The sequence below is a fragment of the Coregonus lavaretus genome (assembly GCF_964263955.1).
Source record: "Coregonus lavaretus genome assembly, chromosome: 14".
Lineage (NCBI taxonomy): Eukaryota > Metazoa > Chordata > Actinopteri > Salmoniformes > Salmonidae > Coregonus > Coregonus lavaretus.
The window spans coordinates 46,878,360-46,905,282 of record NC_140001.1 but is presented as its reverse complement, the minus strand read 5'-3'; the positions used below and the strand labels follow the sequence as shown (position 1 = coordinate 46,905,282).

Below are 26,923 nucleotides of genomic sequence, written 5' to 3'. Positions count from 1 at the left end.
TTACAAAATGACATTAATTTCCTTACCTTGTAAGCAGTCTATAGACAAGGTATGACAGCAATCCATGCTTTGGGTTTGTTTACCTGGCCACTGTTTCAAATGCTAACTTTGTAGCATTGGTGGCACATACAGTGAGGGAAAAAAGTATTTGATCCCCTGCTGATTTTGTACGTTTGCCCACTGTCAAAGACATGATCAGTCTATAATTGTAATGGTAGGTTTATTTGAACAGTGAGAGACAAAATAACAACAACAAAAAAACAGAAAAACGCATGTCAAAAATTTTATAAATTGATTTGCATTTTAATGAGGGAAATAAGTATTTGACCCCTCTGCAAAACATGACTTAGTACTTGGTGGCAAAACCCTTGTTGGCAATCACAGAGGTCAGACATTTCTTGTAGTTGGCCACCAGGTTTGCACACATCTCAGGAGGGATTTTGTTCCACTCCTCTTTGCAGATCTTCTCCAAGTCATTAACGTTTCGAGGCTGACGTTTGGCAACTCGAACCTTCAGCTCCCTCCACAGATTTTCTATGGGTTTAAGGTCTGGAGACTGGCTAGGCCACTCCAGGACCTTAATGTGCTTCTTCTTGAGCCACTCCTTTGTTGCCTTGGCCGTGTGTTTTGGGTCATTGTCATGCTGGAATACCCATCCACGACCCATTTTCAATGCCCTGGCTGAGGGAAGGAGGTTCTCACCCAAGATTTGACGGTACATGGCCCCGTCCATCGTCCCTTTGATGCAGTGAAGTTGTCCTGTCCCCTTAGCAGAAAAACACCCCCAACGCATAATGTTTCCACCTCCGTGTTTGACGGTGGGGATGGTGTTCTTGGGGTCATAGGCAGCATTCCTCCCCCTCCAAACACGGCGAGTTGAGTTGATGCCAAAGAGCTCGATTTTGGTCTCATCTGACCACAACACATTCACCCAGTTCTCCTCTGAATCATTCAGATGTTCTTTGGCAAACTTCAGACGGCCCTGTATATGGGTTTCTTGAGCAGGGGGACCTTGCGGGCGCTGCAGGATTTCAGTCCTTCACGGCGTAGTGTGTTACCAATTGTTTTCTTGGTGACTATGGTCCCAGCTGCCTTGAGATCATTGACAAGATCCTCCCATGTAGTTCTGGGCTGATTCCTCACCGTTCTCATGATCATTGGAACTCGAGGGAGATTGACAGTTATTTTGTGTTTCTTCCATTTGCGAATAATCGCACCAACTGTTGTCACCTCACCAAGCTGCTTGGCGATGGTCTTGTAGCCCATTCCAGCCTTGTGTAGGTCTACAATCTTGTCCCTGACATCCTTGGAGAGCTCTTTGGTCTTGGCCATGGTGGAGAGTTTGGAATCTGATTGTTGATTGCTTCTATGGACAGGTGTCTTTTATACAGGTAACAAGCTGAGATTAAGAGCACTCCCTTTAAGAGTGTGCTCCTAATCTCAGCTCGTTACCTGTATAAAAGACACCTGGGAGCCAGAAATCTTTCTGATTGAGAGGGGGTCAAATACTTATTTACCTCATTAAAATGCAAATCAATTTATAACATTTTTGACATGCGTTTTTCTGGATTTTTTTGTTGTTATTCGGTCTCTCACTGTTCAAATAAACCTACCATTAAAATTATAGACTGATCATTTCTTTGTCAGTGGGCAAACGTACAAAATCAGCAGGGGATCAAATACTTTTTTCCCTCGCTGTATCCAATGGCAGTCAATGGAAACAATATTAGCATTTTCACATTTCATGTCCAAATCATCCTAAAGTATAAAATTAAATGATTTTGTAACTCAATTAAGTTACTTAGTGATGATTTGGAAATGAAGTGTGAAGATGCTTATGTTGTTCCCATTGACTTGCATTGGATTTGTGCCACAAATGCACACACAAAAAAAACAGAGAACAGCGGCCAGGTAAACAGGTAAACAAAACCAAAGCAAGGATTGCTGTCATACCTTGTCCATAGAATGCGTACAAGGTAAGGAAACCAATATGACATTTTGTAATTTGGATGAACTATCCCTTTAGCTTTACTTAACACACGCACACACAGAGGCGTCATGCCCATAGGGAGCACAGGGGCAATTGCCCCCTCAGATTTGTCATTTGTTACATTTTTTGTTGTTGTTTCTCTGTAATACCACTAGCCACCTATATATTTTATGAAGTTGGCTTTAGCTAGCCCAGATAGGATCCCAATCTCCCAACCTCATAACTAGGTACCAATAAGCCATTCCAGGCTATCAATAAAGTTAGAGTAGATAGCATGTCTAACTATTTTAGCTGGCATACCTGCTGGCAAAATTGGTAGACTTTAGAAAAGCAAGCAACAACTAGATGTACTGAATAAGCCTAACCTTCCTTTCAATCTTTTACCCAGATTTTAGCAGAGATGCAGAGAAGCACAAGTCAGGAGGATACAGACAGCTCAAGAGGAATGCTTAGAAATGTAGAACAATAAATATATTTTTACGTAGAATTAAGCATAATGATTATCACTCTAGATTGCAGGGAAAAGCTATTTCAGATGTTTGAAAAATGCTAAATTCTCCAACTTCAGGAGATCATCACCCAGCCATCCTCACGTACTTTATGGCCCCTCAGATTTTGGTGGTGCATGACGCCCGAGCACACATACACACACACATACACACACCACCTCCCCAGTGGTCCCCGCGCCCCTAGTGGTCGCTTTATGTAGATTCTTGCAATAGTGAGAAGGGGAGTTACTTTTCTCATGGTTCTTGCTGGGCGACGAGTTGAGCTGACAAGAGTTTCACTGTTGACTAGCCTTGTCTCATCACCTCAAGCTATAGAATCTCAAGCTAAGATATTGTCGTCGGAGAGAACTGTGGCTCATATTGGACACAGCTATGATATCGGGGGAAAACTTCTCAGGGACGCTTTGAGCATTTCCAGGGATGGACAAACAAAAAGGTAAGTTGAACATCAGTGGGATGCAAGGGGACGTAACAAGGCTAGGCTACTTTCAAGCAAAATTATGTTTCAGCTATGCCTAACCATGGTCATTCGTTGCTCCGATTTGTTTTTGTTAAGTAGGCTACCAGGAAACGTCACACGGCATACTTAATTTTATGAGGCTTAAAGGTTGTAGTAAATTCTCTACAAGCTTTATTCATTTTATCAACATCTAGCCTACCTGACATGACTTAGGGGCTATTACTTATTTATTATATGCATAACCATTAGGTATTCATGTAATCTAACTAATTGGGATATAATGCAGGGTACTAGCCTATTTATTACCTATTATTGACATATCACGTACATCCATACATAGACTATTACTAAGATATTACATAAATGGATAGAGATTTTTTACAGGTTGTGGCATTTTCGTTGCGCGCAACAGTGCAGCCGCAATGCTACAAAATGTAGCAAAGAGAAATGTGATAGTAGAGCTCCGCTCTTCTTCCTGTTTAACATCAGTGCGCACCACCTGCCCGTTTAATTAGGCCAACAGTTAATAATCATCCATGAATTTAGCTATTTGGACTTTAGTGCCACTTCACTCATTGGCTAATGCAGGAAGTTTGATTGACGCCAAGGAAGTCCAAAAAAAGAGCTCCCATGAGTGCCACTGAATCCATCGTGTTTTTCAGTGAGCTTTTGTGACTCAGTGGTTACTATCATGGAATGTATGTAATAGCAGAAGAAAAGCAATCGGAAATACCCTCCTCTGTTTTCCCCGCAACTACGAAATCTCCAGAGACAACCACCAGTAGGATTGTTTATTTTAAGGGTAAAATCTGGCCCATTTCAATTCTCAAGGAGTTCCCGAGAAGCACTGAAGCAACTTGTTTTCGCTTGTATTAACATACTTTTTCTTTAGCTTTCAGTGCCCCAAAACTCACCCTGTTTGGAAACAAAATTACATCATGGATAATATTACATCCTGACCAGGCACATGGCCTGCATCTCTTTCATTGCTCACCAAATGCTATCAGAGCAGCTTTTTCTCTTCACGCTTTCCTTCTACCCCATTGCTGTCATTATCTGGTCACAACTGGATGAAAAGGAAAACAAGACCAGGCTCTCCACACAAAACAGACAAGCTGCAAGACCCCACTCACATTCTGTCTTCTCTCTGTCTTTCCGTTTCTCTCTGTCCCTCTCTCTCTCGCACACACACACACACAAACACATACACACACACACACACACACACACACAAATTTCGTTTTGGGTGGCATTAAACACTTCAGCCTTTCTTCAGTCTTGACCAGAAATAGACTTTACCCATGAAATACAACGTTCACACAGCTTGAGTGAATTGTTCTTAAGGTTGGCAATAGTGTACAGCTTAAAGCCATCATGCCTAAACTGAAAGTCTGTCAGTCATTGCCCCAGAGCCACAGATTGTGTATATTGCTGATCTCGGTTTTGATCATGTGTACATATTTGTGTGGCAAACACACAGCAACTTCAAAGGCTGCAGTGCCAAGCCCATAGCAGCCCAGGAACAGGATGTTGTGTTGATGGTAGGATAGAGACCTCTTTAATTTAGGAGATCGACATTCCTCATTAAGACACATCTACTTTTCACCATCTTGCCGCTTCTAAGAGCCTGCATGCACACGCATGTACATACATACACACACCACACACACACACACAACCCACTCCACTCCAACGACCCCATTACAGAGTCCCTCATTTAGAGGCACAACACAGCAGGAACTCTTCTGTCACCAGTGAAGACTTTTGATAGCTTTACATCAGCAACACATTAAATATCCAACCATAGCTTTAGCCCAGGCATGGTCATTGCGTGTCGCTCGGTGACTTGATTGGCAGCTCGCGGCAATAATAAAAAATAATGTGTTGTGTTTTCCTCAGTCAGCTGAATGTGCCGCTTAGTTCATAGAACTGTGGTAATGTGAGTAACCATGGAGTAACCTTATTAGCGGCTGGGACAAACGGAGCGGGAAAAGCGGATTCTAGCGCTTCTGGCGCATCGAGAAATCATTTCCTTCTTACGAATTTGGCTCTGGATTTGGAATTTTTGGAGCTATTAGCAACTATGACCACATCCCTGAAAGCTAGCACTCTCAGGAAGACGTACGTGTCTTCTGTTTCCACCTACGACACAAGCTGTGCAGGACTCGGTAGAAGGGAGAGTGGTGAATCTGCACAGAATAACTGAGGGATGTGAACTGATTCTCCACAAACAATCATACATAAGATTGTTTGATGATCATCCCTGACGTTTTTCTGAACTTTCCAATACCTTTCTGGTGTATTTCAATCACTCCAAAGCAAACTTCCTTCAGACAGAAATGAGTCATTACCTGATTTGACATATTTTGTGCTATAACCTTTATTGAGATAATGGCGATAAGGTCAGATTCTAAAGATTCATCAAATTATATTACACATTTGTTTCTGATACCCCCAAGTGTCCTAAAATAGAGAATCAGAGAATCAAACAGCTTGATGGTCCATGTTAATAGAATCTTAAATATAATGTATAAACCCATTTAATATCACATCTGAACCAACCCCCGTTCGTTGATGGGTATGGCGGCTCGCCCAGTGATTTTGTTTTACAAAAGTGGTTCCCCCAGAAATATTAGTGACTACCACTGCTTTAGCCCCTTATTTTACAGTGGGTGTCTCAAGCATTTTTAAATGTGGAAAATGCTACTGAATTAAAGCAGCATTAGTTTTGTTAATATATAGTTGAAAAGCTCCCACTTGAAAACGTGACTTCTGTATAATGAACTTCAAAGTCAACTGATTTAGCATATTCTGTCAATGGTCTCTCTGTGTAGTTTGAAATGAATGGTCACCTACTTTGAAGACCAGAAACAACAGGGCCAGTGATCTCAATGCCACCCAATGCAAATGGGAATAGGTTTTCCTCAAGCCTTGTACACCTCTGGGATGGTTTCGGTGAACAATCCTTCAGGGCCCGTATTTATGAAGTAGGAGTGCTGATCTAGGAACAGTTTTGCCTTTTAGATCATAATATATATACGATTACATGGACAAGGGGGACCTGATTCTAGATCAGCACTCCTACTCAGATACTTTATGAATACTGGCCCAGGTTTCCCCTTACAAAAAAACATCACATTTGAAAATAACGTGGTTTTCGGACACGTGTCAGACGTGTGTAGTTTCATATGTGTTTTTCCCTCTAGTGAAGATGTATTTTTTTCCCACATAATTTTTTTCCCCACACTTTTATTTTCCACCACTTCCAGCTACATCTGGTCTCCCATCCAGGGACCGACCAGGAGCAACGCTGCTTAGCTTCAGAGGCAAACCAACAGTGGGATGCAGGGTGCTATGTTGCTGGAATGAATGTGCCAAAACGTGCAACCGGAAAAAAGGCAGGGAACGCAAAGGCCAGGTTAACATAACCAAAGATAGGGAAAATTGCAGGAAAGAGAGAGGCGTTTTATTTAATCGTGTTTCACTAGCTGGTTACCATCCAATTGGCGACATATTTTCATGCAAATATTCTAAAATCCGCAGTTTCTTCAAGTGCAGTAGCAAAAACCATCGCTATGATGAAACTGGCTCTCATGAGGACCACTACAGGAATGGAAGACCCAGAGTTACCTCTGCTGCAGAGGATAAGTTAATTAGAGTTACCAGCCTCAGAAATGGCAGCCCAAATAAATGCTTCACAGAGTTCAAGTCATAGACACATCTCAACATCAACTGTTCAGAGGGGACTGTGTGAATCAGGCCTTCATGGTCGAATTGCTGCAAAGAAACCACTACTAAAGGACCCCAATAAGAAGAAGAGATCTGCTTGAGCCAAGAAACACGAGCAATGGACATTAGACCGGTGGAAATTTGTCCTTTGGTCTGGAGTCCAAATTGGAGATTTTTGTTTTCCAACCGCCATGTCTTTGTGAGACGCGGTGTGGGTGAACGGATGATCTCTGCATGTGTAGTTCCCACCGTAAAGCATGGAGGAGGCGGTGTTATGGTGTGGGGGTGCTTTGCTGGTGACACTGTCTGTGATTTATTTAGAATTCACTTAACCAGCATTGCTACCAGAGCATTCTGCAGCGATACACCATCCCATGTGGTTTGGGCTTAGTGGGAATATCATTTGTTTTTCAACAGGACAATGACCCAACACACCTCCAGGCTGTGTAAGGGCCTTTACCAAGAAGGAGAGTGATGGAGTGCTACATCAGATGACCTGGCCTCCACAATCCCCCGACCTCAACCCAATTGAGATGGTTTGGGATGAGTCGGACGGCAGAGTGAAGGAAAAGCAGCCAACAAGTGCTCAGCATATGTGGGAACTCCTTCAAGACTGTTGGAAAAGCATTCCAGGTGAAGCTGGTTGAGAGAATGCCAAGAGTGTGCAAAGCCGTCATCAAGGCAAAGGGTGGCTACTTTGAAGAATCTGAAATATAAAATATATTTTGATTTGTTTAACACTTTTTTGGTTACTACATGATTCCATATGTGTTATTTCATAGTTTTGATGTCTTCACTATTATTCTACAATGTAGAAAATAGTAAAAATAAAGACAAACCCTTGAATGAGTAGGTGTGTCCAAACTTTTGACTGGAACCTGGCTCTGCAAACAATTTTTTTGCATCCATTTACAATTAATTTTTTCTCACTAACCACGTTTCCATCCAACCATTTCATGTGGATGAATTACCTGACACTTGAATAAAGTCACGATGGGCTGTTGGAAACATGAAATGCCGGTACAATTTTATAAATGCCTACAGACAATTTGTTCTATCGACATGGTGGGATCTTTTTGTGTTGGTAACATTTATTATGCGAGAAATGGCTGTGGAAACGGAAAAAGTTATTTTTAAATATATCATGACGCACAGATGGAAACATCTCTGGTAGGATAATGTGCATATTGTTTTATGCAGATTTTAGAATATTTGTATGAAAAACTGTCGCAAATTGGATGGAAACCTAGCTACATTTAGAAATGATTTCGTTAAAATATTTTGTTTTGCTTTCAATATCATTCATTTTTGTTTGAAATACTAAGAATTTTGTTCTCGACTTCAGAAGTTTTTCTTGATATTAATGGAACAAGAGTAACTCACTCCCAAGAGAGAGGATTGCACCATATAATAACACTATTACGGAGCTGTGAGGGGAACGGCACCTCCTTACCTTCAGGCTCTGATCAGACCCTACACCCAAACGAGGGCACTACGTTCATCCACCTCTGGCCTGCTAGCCCCCCTACCTCTACGGAAGCACAGTTCCTGCTCAGCCCAGTCAAAGCTATTCGCTGCTCTGGCACCCCAATGGTGGAACAAGCTCCCCCATGACGCCAGGACAGCGGAGTCACTGACCACCTTCTGGAGACACTTGAAACCCTACCTCTTTAAGGAATACCTGGAATAGTATAACAGTAATCCTTCTACCCCCCCTCCCCCACCCCCCCATAAAAAAAAGAAGAAAAAAAAAAGAAAAAGGGGGTGGTTGTCCCACTGGCTATCCTAAGTTGAATGCACCAATTTGTAAGTCTCTCTGGATAAGAGCGTCTGCTAATTGACTTAAATGTAAATGTAAATGTTAAAGAGGCAATCCTTCATTGAAACATTAACAAAGTGTACTCCCCGCAACAGTTATAGTCAAAAGCTGAGGGATGGGGGTGGAGAAATGCAACCACTCGCAAATCCATAGACTACGCTATGGATGCAAGTACTGACCATCCATGATATCAAAATTATAGTTTTAACTATATTTTTAGGCTGTTTACATTTAATTTGTTTAAAAACATTGGAGTAAAACAAGCTTATATTTTGGGTTGTGATGGGGTACGACAGTTGAACTAAGCTCATGAGGCAAAATACGTTATATTCTTAAAGAATATCGCCATTTGAAAGTGATCCATTAACCTGGCCCAACATTTTTGATTCTGTCCATTGTTCCGCAAATGTCCTGCATCTTTTTAGATGTGGTTACTCTAATTCCCCCGGTGGAAACATTGCTACTGCAACATGTTAACACCATATTTTCACATGTGAGGAGAATAACATTATTTCACATGTAAACTTGCAATTCCATAGTTTTCTTACATGTGAAACTGCAAATTAGTTTTTCACTTTCACATGTGGAATTACAAGTTCACAAGTGAAAAACAATCACAAGTAAAAATCCAATTAGCAGTTTCATGTGAAAAACTTTAACATGTGAAAATCTCAATTTCACTTGTGAAATTGCATGTTTACATGTGAAAAACAATCATGTGGAAGTTTTTCACATACAGTGCCTTCAGAAAGTATTCACACCCCTTGACTTTTTCCACATGTTGTTATGTTACAGCCTGAATTTAAAATTGATAAAATTTAAAGCCAATGGTGACTTTAAAACAGTTCCAGAGTTTAATGGCTGCGATAGAAGAAAACTACAACATTGTAGTTACTCCCCAATACAACCTAAATGACAGAGTGAAAAGAAGGAAGGCACTCAAGGACATTCATTGGCTGTGTGCTTAGGGTGTTTTTTGACCTCATCAATCTACACACAATACCCCATAATGACAAAGCGAAAACAGATTGTTAAATTTTTTAACAGATTGTTAAAAACCAAGCCATGAGGTCGAAGGAATTGTCCTTAGAGCTCCGAGACAGGATTGTGTGGAGGCACAGATCTGGGGAAGGGTACCAAAACATTTCTGCAGCATTGATGGTCCCCAAGAACACAGTGGCCTCCATCATTCTTAAATGGAAGAAGTTTGGAACCACCAAGACTCTTCCTAGAGCTGGCTGCCCGGCTAAACTGAGCAATCGGGGGAGAAGGGCCTTGGTCAGGGAGGTGACCAAGAACCCGATGGTCACTCTGACAGAGCTCCAGAGTTTCTTTGTGGAGATGGGAGAACCTTTCAGAAGGACAACCATCTCTGCAGCACTCCACCAATCAGGCCTTAGTAAAAGGCACATGACAGCCCGCTTGGAGTTTGCCAAAAGGCACCTAAAGGACTCTCAGACCGTGAGAAACAAGATTCTCTGGTCTGATGAAACCAAGATGGAATTATTTGGCCTGAATGCCAAGCATCACGTCTGAAGGAAACCTGCCACCATCCCTACGGTGAAGCATGGTGGTGGAAGCATCATGCTTAGGGGATGTTTTTTAGCGGCAGGGTCTGGGAGACTAGTCAGGATCGATGGAAAGATGAACGGCGCAAAGTACAGAGAGATCCTTGATGAAAACCTGCTCCAGAGCGCTCAGGATCTCAGACTGCGGGCGAACGTTCACCTTCCAACAGGTCAATGACCCTAAACAGCCAAGACAACGCAGGATTGGCTTCGGGACAAGTCTCTGAATGTCCTTGAGTGGCCAAGCCAGAGCCCAGACTTGAACCCAATTGAACATCAATAGCTGTGCAGCGACGCTCCCCATCCAACCTGACAGAGATTGAGAGGATCTGCAGAGAAGAATGGTAGAAACTCCCCAAATACAGGTGTGCCAAGCTTGTACCGTCATACCCAAGAAGAATCGAGGCTGAAATCGTTGCCGAAGGTGCTTCAACAAAGTACTGAGTAAAGGGTCTGAATACTTATGTAAATGTAATATTTCCGTTTTTTCTAAAAAACAGTTTTTGCTTTGTCATTATGAGGTATTGTGTGTAGATTGATGAGGGAAAAAAACAATTTAATCCATTTTAAAATAAGGCTGTAATGTAACAAAATGTGGAAAAAGTCTACAAACTTTCCGAATGCACTGTATGTGAAAGTGCGATTTTCATGTGGAGTTTTCTTACGTGTGAACCTGCAAATTAGATTTTCACGTGATTGATTTTCACAAAAGTTTTTAACGTGAAACCGTGGTGAAAAGATGGTGTCGACATTTTAATACATGTGTAAATATGGTTTAATGTGTGAAATTTAAGCTTAACAGGTGAAAACAGCTATTATTATTTTTTTATTTCACATGAAACTGCAATTATTATTTTTTTGTAAGGGTCAATATGATCACCCAGACAGAGACATATATTTACTTTATACACTGAGTATACCAAACATTAGGAACACCTTCCTAATATAGAGGGCTTGCAGTTGATGTACGACGCCTCCTGGCGGCCATGTTGGAAGACCACCGCATTAATTCTTCTGACATCAACAGCCGAGTGGCTACCCCCAAACTACATGATAACAGTGCCTAAAACTAGTTGATTCATCACCATGGTCATTTTCTGTAGAGTATTTGGCTGCTCTAAGAAGGCAGGAAAGACGACAGGAAAAAAATATGTTTACAGATTCCCCGCAATCATGAAACACCATTGGTGACACCAAGATAAGACTCAAGAACTGTCAGAAAAGCGAAGAAACCTTTTGCCCATCAAGACCTGAACCCAGACAGCAGTCAGTAATGGGTCTGCTACGATCATTTCATCACTGGTAAGTTAAGTCTGATCGATTTTGTTTAGTTTAGCTGTTATGCTAACCAGGTGTTAACAACAACACTAAGTTAGCCAAACTTAGCTAGCTAGATAGCTTGTAGTCTAGCAATTAGCATGTGTCGTGTGAGTTTAAAGTTTTGGGGAAGCTATTTTTCACGATAGAAATACACCTTTATAAGAAAGGATTGCATACCTTTATCCTCGCATTTGCAGACAAATGTAGGCCTACTATTCCTAATGTTATGAGTTGATTGGATAGTGATAATTTGGCTTTTAATAAGCGCGTAGTGGCATAGGTTTATAGGCTACATCAGAGATGTTTCCTTTGTGGCCTTTGATAAACATTTCATGCAATTGTACTACACTATATATGACTGGAGAAATTAGCAGAATCTTTTTTAATACGATGGTAGCCTAGGCCTACTCTACTGACACTGACAACAGATCAATAAAAACGACCATGTCTTGATCGCAACCATGTAATCTAGGCCTATGAAAAAGGGTTCCTGGCTAATTCTAACCTTTTTCCTAACCTTAACCTAATTCTCCTATCCTGCTGCCTAAATTATCCTAATCTGCTACGAAATGTGAAATATTACGTTAATTTGACAAAAGTTGGGTCTCTTCTAGCCCTTTGAAGCATACCAACACATGGGTGTGATAATTCTACAGTGGTCCCTGCAGCATACGCTCAAACCGGTGTGATTAGAAAGATTATTTATAACGTCCAATTTCGATTGATGCAACAGTCAGTGTTTGAGCTGGCAACACTGTTTTCTTTCACAGAAACATTTTGCACAAACACAGTCCTTACAACGTTATGTCCTGTATATGACCAGTTTATTTTTGGATGCAATGTTCAAACATTCACAGAAGTGGCGTCAGCATAACACAATCATCCAAACCGGAAAATGTAGGCTACATTAGTTCTAGCCCATAGGAAAGATTGACTTAACACAAGCAGTGATATTTATCTAACCCTTGGGTGACAGAAACCATAATATGAATTAGCTAATAGAAATTACTATTTACAATTCATCACATCATGGGAGAGCTCACCATTGATCGAAATAATTGAGTAAAACACTTTCTAAAAATTGAAAGTAATCCGACGATAGGTAGTTTGTTATAACATATTTGGTCTGACAGGTGTTTACGTGACACCCAGAATGCATTTTATAATGTCAACAAACATGGAGCCACACATAGCTGGCAAATAGCTTAGCATTAGCTCATCATAATCAGTACAACTTTCAAAAAAGGGTTATGTGTCCATTACAATCTATGCAAGAACTGGAATGCATTACTTGTCGCCAGTACTTGAAAACGTGTGAATAAAATAGTAAATACATGATGCTCCATACATACGGTATGCTACAGTAGAAACGACAACACGATATATACAGAAAATAAGGCACTTACTTTGATAGGAACTCTACACATGTCCAAAGTTATTATTTGTAAGGAAAACAACAATGAAGGCAATGCGAGCGCCAGCCAGAAAATGTGACAGGTGGAAAAAGTTTGTGCTAGACTGCGCAAATGTCTGCATACTTGATCTGGGGAAACACTGGGGAGGTGCTTGGGCTCTCATGGAAGAGAGAAGTTTGTCTGGTTCAGCAAAGCCTCAAACATAAATTGTCCACAACACTGAAATGGGCTACTTCTATGTGAATTAATGAGGAGGCGGAACACACCTCAATTCAAACTGTTATTAGAATATAAAACTTGCTAGAAAATCATTTCAAATTGACAAGTTGAAATATAGCTTATAGATAATTAGCAGGCAGCGTGTGTCTTGGTTTGAGGGCAGTACGGGTTAACTGTCCTATTGCGTAAAAATCACATTTTGGAACAGTGAGAGCATTCTGACATCACGCGCATCAAAAAACTCACACTGGGGCAACCGTTAGAGGTATTTGAAAAGGCTAGCCATGACCATGAAAAGGGGAGACACAAATTGTACAATATGACGTCCATATAGCCTGGAGGACATTATTGACCCAAGAAACTGGTATAGGTGACCTGAAGTAGTGATATTCTAACATCAGGTGTGCTTTTCATTTGTTTATTTACTACTGTAGGTTCACCAGTTGACCTCTATCAAGACACCCATGTAGACTGGATTCCCACTGTGAAGATGAGCAACGCTGCAGCAGTTTCAGTTTCTACTTCTACTATTTGTCTATTTCCAGATATGAAAGGAGACATCCCTCAGTTATACGAGATGGTTGTTAAACAGTGTGCTGTGCTTTGGTCAATCTGAGTAGAGAACCTTCACCTTGTCGTCATGACAAAAGTGCACCCTTAAACCGTATTAATATATCAAATGTAATTTAGGATGTTTAAAATACTATTGTTTATGATATTGTAAACATACTGTACTTTAATAATAGGCTATATTGTTGTATGGGTGAAATGAAAAGTATTTTGTCATCTCTGCTTTGCCTCATTGAATAAAATGTCTTTCTTATAGCCCAACAATTTTCTTTCTTCACAATTTAAACACATTTAGCATAGACAATGTAATTGTTGTGGTAGTCTTACGCAAACCATCTTCATTATCACAGTGGCACCTCCAAGTGCCACTCAGACCTTCTTGGATAAAAGTATCTGGCATTGAACTTGGTAGTAGTAGTTGTATCTTTTAAGCTAAGGATCCCATCTCCTGCTTTCAGACATTTCACCACCTAGATTACAAGGGTTGGATTTGCACCAAAAAATGGCATGTCAGCACAAGGCATGTACAAAATCTAGCATAATGATTAGCCTCATATACATTGTCTACTGGTATCGTTTTTAAATTGAGAACATATAGCTGAACAATATGTAAACAGTGTGTGAGTTAAGCTATTCTCTCCTTCAGATGCACAATGTCAAGGGGTGCATTGCAAATGCAAATGCACCCCTTTATAGATCGGCAGGTAAGGGTGCTCTCGAGCGGCTAGATGTTCTTTACCATTCGGCCATCAGATTTGCCACCAATGCTCCTTATAGGACACATCACTGCACTCTATACTCCTCTGTAAACTGGTAATCTCTGTATACCCGTCGCAAGACCCACTGGTTGATGCTTATTTATAAAACCCTCTTAGGCCTCACTCCCTCCTATCTGAGATACCTACTGCAGCCCTCATCCTCCACATACAACACCCGTTCTGCCAGTCACATTCTGTTAAAGGTCCCCAAAACACACACATCCCTGGGTCGCTCCTCTTTTCAGTTTGCTGCAGCTAGCGACTGGAACGAGCTGCAAAAAACACTTAAACTGGACAGTTTTATCTCCATCTCTTCATTCAAAGACTCAATCTGTCACGGATTCAGCCGAGGCTGCTCCTCCTCCTTGCTCGGGCAGGCTTCGGCATTCGTCGACACCGGAGTACTAGCTGCTACCAATCTATGTTTCTGTGTTCTACTTGTCTTGTCTTCATTGTTCACACCTGTTTCCCATTATCATTGATCACTGCCCTATTTAACCCTTTGGCTTCCACTGTATGTTGTGCGTGTTTGTTCATGTTTGGTTGTCGTCTGGTGAGCGGGTTTGTTTCCTCCCTGCGTGGAGGTTATGTTATTTGACGTTACCTACGAGTAAAGTAAGTTTTCGATTAGCTCTGTGTCCTGCGCCTGACTTCGTCCTACCGCATCACACTGACACCCTGACACAATCATGGACACTCTTACTGACAGTTGTGGCTGCTTCGCGTGATGTATTGTTGTCTTTACCTTCTCGCCCTTTGTGCTGTTGTCTGTGACCAATGGTGTTTGTAGCATGTTATGCTGCTACCATGTTGTGCTGCTGCCATGTTGTGTTGCTACCATGTTGTTGTCATGTTGCTACCATGCTGTGTCATGTGTTGCTACTATGCTATGTTGTTGTCTTAGGTCTCTCTTTATGTATTGTTGTGGTGTCTCTCTTGTCGTGATGTGTGTTTTGTCCTATATTTTTTTATTTCTTTAACCCAGCCCCCGTAGGAGGCCTTTTGCCTTTTGGTAGGCCGTCATTGTAAATAAGAATTTGTTCTTAACTGACTTGCCTAGTTAAATAAAGGTTAAATAAATAAAACATAAAAAATGCCCATAAGGCTGCATGGTCAATCCAACGTCTGCATTGGCCGTGCAGCATTTATGGTGATACTGCCTCTGCAGAAGTCAGGGCATTCATACTTCTTGCGTTTCGCGGAGCAGCGCAGAGCTGTTGTGAAGGAAGTTGTCAAGGAAGTGAGTTTGTGTTTATACAGGACCTCCCACCCTCACCTACCTTCAACCAATCATGTCACTGCGGAGCTATACGGAGCCCTCCGTATTGTTACAAAATTTGAGAGGTGCAAGGCGATGCAGTACAGAGCTCAATTTGGCCTCTGCGTGCCTCCGGAGGTGCCACAATTGCGTCACATCATCCATATGGCAATTTAGGAACAAGGAGGCTGTTAATACTAAAACATAATTTCAGGTTAAAAAGAAAAGTAAAGTCAATACCAGAGGTGGCCTCCCTCGCTCCACTGATCCCTGATCTACTAGGTGAGAAGACTTCTGTTCCAGCACAGCAATAGAACACTTGATTATTAACTAATTAGGTTTGCTACATTGAATCAGGTGTGTTAGTGCTGGGCTGGAACAGAAGCCTGCACACCCAGCAGGGTTGGCCTGCTCCAGTTGTAATAGGTTTATACATTGTGTGACTTTTAAACTGTAGTTCCGTTCACAAAATGTGCTAACATCCATGGTATACAAGGATGTACCCTTATTCTCTTGGGACATTCATTGGGACCTCTTCATCTGCAGACAGGGTTTCACAGTACTCTGAATATGAGGACAGAAAACATCACAAAGAAACAGGCTGCATTATACTTTAGACAGCCCTGAATGTTATGTTGCTATATCTCTCTGTCCTCAGTTTCTCTTGCTAGGGACTGGAACTAGAGAATAGTTTCATAATGTCCTCCCACAAAGATACCAGCCCTATCCAGGGTAGCCTACTCTCCCTTCTCTGACAGCTGGAAGTGCTAGCTAATCATTTCACCCTCTTCCATGGCTGTTAGCTACCTAGCTACCTAGCTACAAATGCATTTGGAGTTACAATGATAAATACATCAAGTTAGCTAACTAGCTAATATGAAGTTAGCAAGCTGGTGAGCTATACAGTATGTAAAGTTAGCTATCTAGCGAACATTACGTTAGCAGCTCATTTGAGTTAGACTGCTCATTAAGTTTATGTAGCAAGCTAGCTAATAATACATAGTTTTTGATAACTTTCAACATATATTTACTTACTTGAATAGGTTCTCGCCTCCATTTTCTAGGTCTTTAGAAAAAACGAAATAATGGTCAATCTTCCCGAAGTTTCCAGTGGTAGCAAAACGCAGCCAGCCATGTGGACGATTGGATAACTTTCAACAGACTGAGTTTGGTCTTCCAACATGGCTCTTGGTGCGGTTGCTAGGTGATTTGTGACGCAATTGCAAGCCCCAAGTGATATCAATAAGGGATCATAGCTTTCACTTGGATTCACCTGCTCAGTCTATGTCATGTAAAGAGCAATTGTATTAATGTTTTGTATACTCAGTGTATATCTCTGTGATCCCCTTAGTCTCCATGCAAAGACTCAAAGTAATCACCCTTCTATTCCTTTACATAGGGTAGGGTACTGCGGTGATAGAAAGTTTAGGCTATGAGGTAAGAACCGCAGGCGCGGAGGGTATATGAGAAGACGTCATTAGGGAGACCTGCCCTATGGGCCCTGGTCAAAAGTACTGCACTATATAGGGAATATGGTGCCATTTGGGACGTAGCCATGGCCCACAGAGCCTGCTGCCTAGATACTATAGTAGGATCAGCTCCAAATGAGCCAGAGGCTGTCACACAGTACATCTTTATTCTTTGTTTGCCCTACCAGCTAAACATTGCCACCAGGTTAACAGACAGTATTTGTTTAGCGACTTGGTTTTTAGCGCTTTCTTGTCAAATCTGTCTTGTCTGAAGGTCACTATGTGTAGTTCACACCAGTGAGGTAACAATAGAATCCCTTTATCTCAGAGGGTTAGTAGTAATACCACCTTGAAGGGTCATTTCTCTGCTGGCAATTAAGACTATTACTAGATTATGAATGTATGTTTTCTCGATAATAATTTTGACTGTGCACGTGACCTTGTATGTGAAAGAACTATGTTTTTTGACCAAAGAGCTGCTGGCAAAGGTGGGGGACATCATGAAACAAAGCAGCATTGTAAAGCATTGATTCCTACAGGAAGACAAACACATAGAGGAGTTAAAGAGAGAGTGACATAGTTGGTGGACATTGTGAAAAATGCTGATTGCCCTGCATGTATTTGGTCTCTATGTAATTCCCACTATGAGAAGAACTCTTTGACTTTGTTTTTTCACTGTGTGCCTGCCTGGAGTGATGCATGAATTATGAATCAAAAACAACTGAGCTCATGAGTGAGACGGCTTCATTCAAGACTAATACTCAATGCCGCCCAGGCACTAAGGCATCCTTTTCATGAAGCCATTTAAAGACTATTGAGGACATCATAACAAGGGACTTGTTTTATGTGGTCCATGTTTCAGTGGCAGTAGAGAGTAGAAAGGCCCGAACCCCTCACGTAATTTTCTCTTTTTGTAAACATGTAGAGAGATAATGAGACTACTGCAGCACAAAGGGCCTCTGATTGCAGCGCCCACATACTGCAGGCTGCAGCTCTGTGTACTGTGGCGGCAGAACTGGGCCCTCACTGTTGGGCTAGAACAGAAGAATTGCTCCATTCCCTTTGATTCTTTTCTTCATAATAATACGTTGTCATCATCACACATACAGTATCATCACATAGTCACATACAGTGCCTTGCAAAAGTATTCATCCCCCTTGGCGTTTTTCCTATTTTGTTGCATTACAACCTGTAATTTAAATTGATTTTTATTTGGATTTCATGTAATGGACATACACAAAATAGTCAAAATTGGTGAAGTGAAATGAAAAAAATAACTTGTTTCAAAAAATTCTAAAAAATACAGTGGGGAAAAAAAGTATTTAGTCAGCCACCAATTGTGCAAGTTCTCCCACTTAAAAAGATGAGAGAGGCCTGTAATTTTCATCATAGATACACGTCAACTATGACAGACAAAATGAGAAAAAAAATTCCAGAAAATCACATTGTAGGATTTTTTATGAATTTATTGGCATATGATGGTGGAAAATAAGTATTTGGTCAATAACAAAAGTTTCTCAAAACTTTGTTTTATACCCTTTGTTGGCAATGACACAGGTCAAACGTTTTCTGTAAGTCTTCACAAGGTTTTCACACACTGTTGCTGGTATTTTGGCCCATTCCTCCATGCAGATCTCCTCTAGAGCAGTGATGTTTTGGGGCTGTCACTGGGCAACACAGACTTTCAACTCCCTCCAAAGATTTTCTATGGGGTTGAGATCTGGAGACTGGCTAGGCCACTCCAGGACCTTGAAATGCTTCTTACGAAGCCACTCCTTCGTTGCCCGGGCGGTGTGTTTGGGATCATTGTCATGCTGAAAGACCCAGCCACGTTTCATCTTCAATGCCCTTGCTGATGGAAGGAGGATTTCACTCAAAATCTCACGATACATGGCCCCATTCATTCTTTCCTTTACACGGATTAGTCGTCCTGGTCCCTTTGCAGAAAAACAGCCCCAAAGCATGATGTTTCCAACCCCATGCTTCACAGTAGGTATGGTGTTCTTTGGATGCAACTCAGCATTCTTTGTCCTCCAAACATGACGAGTTGAGTTTTTACCTAAAAGTTATATTTTGGTTTCATCTGACTTTATGACATTCTCCCAATCCTCTTCTGGATCATCCAAATGCACTTCAGACGGGCCTGGACATGTACTGGCTTAAGCAGGGGGACACGTCTCGCACTGCAGGATTTGAGTCCCTGGCGGCGTAGTGTGTTACTGATGGTAGGCTTTGTTACTTTGGTCCCAGCTCTCTGCAGGTCATTCACTAGGTCCCCCCGTGTGGTTCTGGGATTTTTGCTCACCGTTCTTGTGATCATTTTGACCCCACGGGGTGAGATCTTGCGTGGAGCCCCAGATCGAGATAGATTATCAGTGGTCTTGTATGTCTTCCATTTCCTAATAATTGCTCCCACAGTTGATTTCTTCAAACCAAGCTGCTTACCTATTGCAGATTCAGTCTTCCCAGCCTGGTGCAGGTCTACAATTTTGTTTTTGGTGTCCTTTGACAGCTCTTTGGTCTTGGCCATTGTGGAGTTTGGAGTGTGACTGTTTGAGGTTGTGGACAGGTGTCTTATATACTGATAACAAGTTCAAACAGGTGCCATTAATACAGGTAACGAGTGGAGGACAGAGGAGCCTCTTAAAGAAGAAGTTACAGGTCTGTGAGAGCCAGAAATCTTGCTTGTTTGTAGGTGACCAAATACTTATTTTCCACCATAATTTGCAAATAAATTCATTAAAAATCCTACAATGGGATTTTCTGGAATTTTTTTTCTCAATTTGTCTGTCATAGTTGACGTGTACCTATGATGAAAATTACAGGCCTCTCTCATCTTTTTAAGTGGGAGAACTTGCACAATTGGTGGCTGACTAAATACTTTTTTTCCCCACTGTAAATAATGGAAAAGTGGTGCGTGCATATGTATTCACCCCATTTGCTATGAAGCCCCTAAATAAAGATAAATAAAGATCTGGTGCAACCAATTACCTTCAGAAGTCACATAATTAGTTAAATAAAGTCCACCTGTGTACAATCTAAGTGTCACATGATCTGTCACATGATCTCAGTATATATACACCTGTTCTGAAAGGCCCCAGAGTCTGCAACACCACTAAGCAAGGGTTACCACCAAGCACGCGGCACCATGACGACCAAGGAGCTCTCCAAACTGGTCAGGGACAAAGTTCTGGAGAAGTACAGATCAGGGTTGGGTTATAAAAAAGATCAGAAACTTTGAACATCCCACAGAGCATTAAATCCATTATTAAAAAATGGAAAGAATATGGCACCACAACAAACCTGCCAAGAGAGGGCCGCCCACCAAAACTCACAGACCAGGCAAGGAGGTCATTAATCAGAGTGGCAACAAAGAGACCAAAGATAACCCTGAAGGAGCTGCAAAGCTCCACAGCGGAGATTGGGGTATCTGTCCATAGGACCACTTTAAGCCATACACTCCACAGAGCTGGGCTTTACGGAAGAGTGCCCAGAAAAAAGCCATTGCTTAAAGAAAAAAATAAGCAAACACGTTTGGTGTTCGCCAAAGGGCATGTTGGAGACTCCCCAAACATATGGAAGAAGGTACTCTGGTCAGATGAGACTAAAATTGAGCTTTTTGGCCATCAAGGAAAACGCTATGTCTGGCGCAAACCCAACACCTCTCATATCACCCCGAGAACACCAATCCCACAGTAAAGCATGGTGGTGGCAGCATCATGCTGTGGAGATGTTTTTCATCGGCAGGGACTGGGAAACTGGTCAGAATTGAAGGAATGATGGATGGCGCTAAATACAGGGAAATTCTTGAGGGAAACCTGTTTCAGTCTTCCAGAGATTTGAGACTGGGACAGAGGTTCACCTTCCAGCAGGACAATGACCCTAGGCATACTGTTAAAGCAAAACTTGAGTGGTTTAAGGGGAAACATTTAAATGTCTTGGAATGGCCTAGTCAAAGCCCAGACCTCAATCCAATTGAGAATCTGTGGTATGACTTAAAGATTGCTGAACCATTCATCCAACTTGAAGGAGCTGGAGCAGTTTTGCCTTGAAGAATGGGCAAAAATCCCAGTGGCTAGATGTGCCATGCTTATAGAGACATACCCCAAGATCACTTGCAGCTGTAACTGCTGCAAAAGGTGGCTCTACAAAGTATTGACTTAGGGGGGGATGAATAGTTATGCATGCTCAAGAAAAAATATTTTGCATCTTCAAAGTGGTAGGCATATTGTGTAAATCAAAGATATATACCCCCCAAAAATCTATTTAAATTTCAGGTTGTAAGGCAACAAAATAGGAAAAATGCCAAGAGGGGTGAACACTTTCGCAAGCCACTGTACATATTAGAAACACCTTTGGTAGCGATTACAGCTGTGAATCTTTTTAGGTAAGTCTCTTAGGGGGAGATTCCAACCCGAGTTAAGCACGCGTAAATGGTAAGTAATTCCCTTTTCGTACACTTTTCTCTCTACATGTATTCTTACCTTGAACTTAAGCATTTAAAATAGCATGCTATTCACCCGCTATTAGTTTGGGGTGGAGATTAAAGAAATGAAGGTGTGGCGGAGGTGTGTCTACAGATACGCCGTATTCTGACCTTGACTTAATTCCCTCATAATTCCACCACTTTTACACGCGATGAAACGATGAATAAGGTCGAGTAACCTGTCGGACTTTTCACTGTATTTGTTTTAACAATGTGTATCGTTAAATATGAGCAACTATCGGTGGTCACCGTTAGTGTCACGCCCTGGCTCTGGGGACTCTAGTATGTTGAGCCAGGGTGTGAGTTTTCATGTGTTTTCCATTCTAGGTTAAGTATTTCTATGTTGGCCAGTGTGGTTCTCAATCAGAGGCAACGAGTGTCAGCTGTTGCTGGTTGTCTCTGATTGGGAACCACATTTAGACAGGCTGTTTTCCCACAGTGGTTGTGGGATCTTGTTCCAAGTAGGTTGTGTTTGAGCCAAGGACGTCACGTTATCGTTTTGTTGTTTTTGTTCGTGTGATCTTGATTTAATAAATATGTTCGCAAATAACGCTGCGCATTGGTCCTCTGTTCCCGACGATCGTGACAGAAGATCCCACCAAAACTGGACCAAGCAGCGTGTCCAGGAGCCATCGCCAGGGGAATCGCTAGCGGATCTCCGTGGCAACCTCGACTGGGTCAAGCCTAGTGAAGAGCAGAGAGGGTGGACTTGGGAGCAGTGGAGGAAGAGTCTCGACTGGGTCAAGCCAAATGAAGAGCAGAGTGGTTGGACTTTGGAGCAGTGGAGGAAGAGTCTGGCGAGAGATAGGGAGGCTTGGTCCACGGGGAGGAGAGACACCCAGACATTTTTTAGGGGGGGACTCACGCCGTGGACGACGGGGCAGCAGGAGGCCGCGATGGAGCGGTCCAGCGGGTTTGCAGAGGAGGCCGCCAGGTTAAGGGGGGCACTGGTCACAGAGGAGAGGGAAAGTGTAGAGGCACGGCGAGAGGTACTGGGGTGTGTTACCAGTCCGGTCCGGCCCGTTCCTGATCCCTGCGTAGGGCCAGTGGTGTGTGTCCCCAGTACGGTCCGGCCTGTTCCTGTTCCTCGCATCGAGCCTGTGGTGCGTGTCGTCAGCCAGGCCTGGCATGTTCATGCTCCCCGCACAAAGCCTATGGTGCGCGTCGCCAGCCCGGCCCGGCCTGTTCCTGTTCCTCGCATCGAGCCTGTGGTGCGCGTCGTCAGCCCGGCCCGGCCTGTTCCTGCTCCCCGCACCAAGCCTATGGTGCGCGTCGCCAGCCCGGCCCGGCCTGTTCCTGCTCCCCGCACCAAGCCTATGGTGCGCATCGCCAGCCCGGCCCGGCCTGTTCCTGCTCCCCGCACCAAGCCTATGGTGCGCGTCGCCAGCCCGGCCCGGCCTGTTCCTGCTCCCCGCATCAAGCCTATGGTGCGCTTCGTCAGCCCGGTCCGGCCTGTTCCTGCTCCCCGCACCAAGCCTATGGTGCGCGTCGCCAGCCCGGCCCGGCCTGGCCTGTTCCTGCTCCCCGCACCAAGTCAGTGGTGCGCGTCGCCAGCCCGGCCCGGTCCATTCCTGCTCTCCGCACCAATCAGTGGTGCGCTTCGTCAGCCCGGTCCGGCCCGCTCCTGCTCCCCGCACCAAGCCTATGGTGCACGTCGCCAGCCCGGCTCGGCCTGTTCCTGCTCCCCACACCAAGCCAATGGTGTGCGTCGTCAGTCCGGCACAGCCCGTGCCTGTTCCACCGGTGCCTGGTCCGGTACCGGTCAGCTGCTCCACGCCGGAGCTAGAGCAATCCGCTCCACCAGTGTTCAGTCCAGCTCCGGCCAGCAGGGCCAGACCGGACCAGGGGTACTTTGGGGGGTTAGAGAGGGAGTGGGGATCATGCCCGGAGCCGGATCCGCCGCCAAGGCGGAGTGCCCACCCGGTCCCTCCCCTGTGGTGTTTGGTTGGCGCGGTCGGAGTCCGCGCCTTTGGGGGGGGGGTACTGTCACGCCCTGGCTCTGGGGACTCTAGTATGTTGAGCCAGGGTGTTAGTTTTCATGTGTTTTCCATTCTAGGTTAAGTATTTCTATGTTGGCCAGTGTGGTTCTCAATCAGAGGCAACGAGTGTCAGCTGTTGCTGGTTGTCTCTGATTGGGAACCACATTTAGACAGGCTGTTTTCCCACAGTGGTTGTGGGATCTTGTTCCAGTGTGGTTTGTGTTAGACCGTGGACGTCACGTTATCGTTTGTTGTTTTTTGTTCGGTATATCACTAATAAAAGAGCATGTTCACTTTCAACGCTGCGCCTTGGTCCTCTGTTCCCGACGATCGTGACAGTTAGTTATATCCACATACATTTATAACTGTCACTTTAGTGTTAGTTTCCTTACATTTTGCATTATTCCATTACATTGTTAGTTTACCTTTCTTTCCTCTGTCACTTTCATGTAGTTGTTCCTGAGGATCACTAGCAATAGTGGATCGTATTAGGCTAACGTATTACAAGTTGTCCAATCATTTGGGACATGTAGCCTATTTGAATCATTATGGAACGCAGACCATACATAGCAGTTTATACCTGGAGCCTGTGCACGGTTCAAGACGACTGGACGTTGTCATCACTGTTCCATGATTAGTGAGGATTATTAGGGTAGATTTATAGGACTACTGTTCAACCCCTTTTGTACACTTTTCTCACCTTCCAATATTTCATGGATTGAACAATTGAATTTGGCAACTTTCCAGATGAATCAAACCACTGTATTTTTTATTCACCAATATATTTAGTGGCTCTTCAAGCTGTTTTTTAAAATTATTATTCATAAATACTTTCCTAACCCTAAATAATATACAAGATCAGAGTATTTTTAAAATCTACTAATTGTTGCTGAAAAGGAGACGAATATGCATGCATTTACATGGCTTTCTTTCATTGATCCCTAATATTCTGAACCATTTTCTCTTTTTGTTGATATGATTTTCAGTTTGCTTTCATATGGCTGGTTTCACATTTGTCTCCAGGGATCATAAGGAAAAATAATCTAAATCAATTGCTATGTGTATTTACAAACGGATTACTCATTTACCTAGCTCTTATCAATAGCTCTTACCCATTCATAAATTACAGTGCATAGAGAATGCTGTTATTTCTATCAGAAAAAATAAATGGTATTTCCACTTGGAACCAGCAGGGGAGCTCAACCTTATTCATGGAAATAGGATTCCTTGCGCGTAAAAGGTAGAGAATGAAGTCAAGGTCAGAATACGGTTTATCTGTAGACACAGCTCCACCACACCTTCATTTCTTAGATCTCCACCCCCGAACAAAGAGCGGGTGAATAGCATGCTATTCTCATGCTTAAGTTCAAGGTCAGAATACGTGTAGAGAGAAAGGTGCATGAAAAGGGAAAGGGTCGGATTCGGGGCCTGTATGCCTATACTAAGGGCCCGTTCCTGGACTAAAAAAGCATTTTCAATTTAGGATTCTCCATTTAAATAACTTAAGTCCAGGACTAGGCTTAATATGTGCCTTGGAAACCGCCCCTATAAAGTGTACTAACAAGCCACACCATGGAATGTCTACCATCGTTTGTGCTGAAAGGTATTTTGTTGCATGCCATATAAATGAATTTGTTCAGCTTTGCTTCTCTAATTGGAATCATGAATCAGCACTAACCTCTTTAAGGGAGTCACTCCTTCTCAAGTAAAGGATGTTTCCCAAATTAGCAGGAAACATGGAATTTAGTGGAACGCCACATTCTGTGTACACACATTCACAAGCTCAGACCTTGACGTAACAGAAGCAAGGATTTGAAAAACAAAATCGTTACCCTGTTCGCAGTGGTTTTGGTTTTACAAGGTCCATATTCATAAAACGTCTCAAAGGATGAGTGCTCAGTGCCGATCTAGGACCACTTTTGTCTTTTTGATCATAATGAATAAGATTACATGGACATCAGGAGTCAGGAGTTTTAGAGGAACCATTGTCCTAAAAGGGACGAAAAAGGGAAGCAGTTTTTATTTTGTCAAAAGTATTTAAACCAATAAACAATTAATATTCAAGCAAGTAATTTATAGACATCATGATAATAATTAAATATTCATGAATAATATGCATATATTCTAAATGAAATTCCTAAACAAACTAATTGTCTTTCAGCTCCATATGCCTAGTCGGCAATGGATATTTTCCGTTGGAGGGAATTTTGTCCTGTTATAGACACAGTTCATTACAGCCACCTCCACATTTGATCATCAAATAACTTTTGGACTTTATAGCATTCCCAGAAGGCATGGATTATTGAGTCATTGTTAGTTTTACACCTAAGACATTACTCTGCCATTGTGCTGTAGAATTTGTGAATTTTGTCTTTTGTACATTTTTACATTTTTACATTTTAGTCATTTAGCAGACGCTCTTAACCAGAGCGGCTTACAGGAGCAATTAGGGTTAAGTGCCTTGCTCAAGGACACATTTACGTCATTTAGCAGACGCTCTTATCCAGAGCGACTCACAAATTGGTGCATTTACCCTATAGCCAGTGGGATAAACACTTTACAATTTTTTTTTGGGGGGGGGGGGGGGGGGGGGGGGTAGAAGGATTACTTTATCCTATCCCAGGTATTCCTTAAAGAGGTGGGGTTTCAAATGTCTCCGGAAGGTGGTGAGTGACTCCGCTGTCCTGGCGTCGTGAGGGAGCTTGTTCCACCATTGGGGTGCCAGAGCAGCGAACAGTTTTGACTGGGCTGAGCGGGAACTATGCTTCCGCAGAGGAAGGGGAGCCAGCAGGCCAGAGGTGGATGAACGCAATGCCCTCGTTTGGGTGTAGGGACTGATCAGAGCCCGAAGGTACAGAGGTGCCGTTCCCCTCGCTGCTCCATAGGCAAGCACCATGGTCTTGTAACGGATGCGAGCTTCAACTGGAAGCCAGTGGAGTGTGCGGAGGAGGGGGGTGACGTGAGAGAACTTGGGAAGGTTGAACACCAGACGGGCTGCGGCATTCTGGATGAGTTGTAGGGGTTTAATGGCACAGGCAGGGAGGCCAGCCAACAGCGAGTTGCAGTAATCCAGACGGGAGATGACAAGTGCCTGGATTAGGACCTGTGCCGCTTCCTGTGTAAGGCAGGGTCGTACTCTCCGAATGTTGTAGAGCATGAACCTGCAGGAGCGGGTCACCGCCTTGATGTTAGCGGAGAACGACAGGGTGTTGTCCAGGGTCACGCCAAGGCTCTTCGCACTCTGGGAGGAGGACACAACGGAGTTGTCAACCGTGATGGCGAGATCATGGAACGGGCAGTCCTTCCCCGGGAGGAAGAGCAGCTCCGTCTTGCCAGGGTTCAGCTTGAGGTGGTGATCCGTCATCCATACTGAT

General features: G+C 43.1%; 1 protein-coding gene across 1 annotated transcript in view; it reads left to right on the top strand.

Annotated features, from left to right (window-relative positions):
- Positions 1-2,756: 2,756 nt before the first annotated feature.
- LOC311141457 (actin filament-associated protein 1-like 2) overlaps positions 2,757-26,923 on the top strand; it is a 118,132-nt gene continuing 93,965 nt past the window's right edge. The window contains exon 1 of the mRNA XM_084176794.1: positions 2,757-2,935. Coding sequence (XP_084032920.1) covers positions 2,920-2,935 — 16 coding nt within the window. The 5' untranslated portion in view covers positions 2,757-2,919. The remainder of the gene's footprint in view (positions 2,936-26,923) is intronic.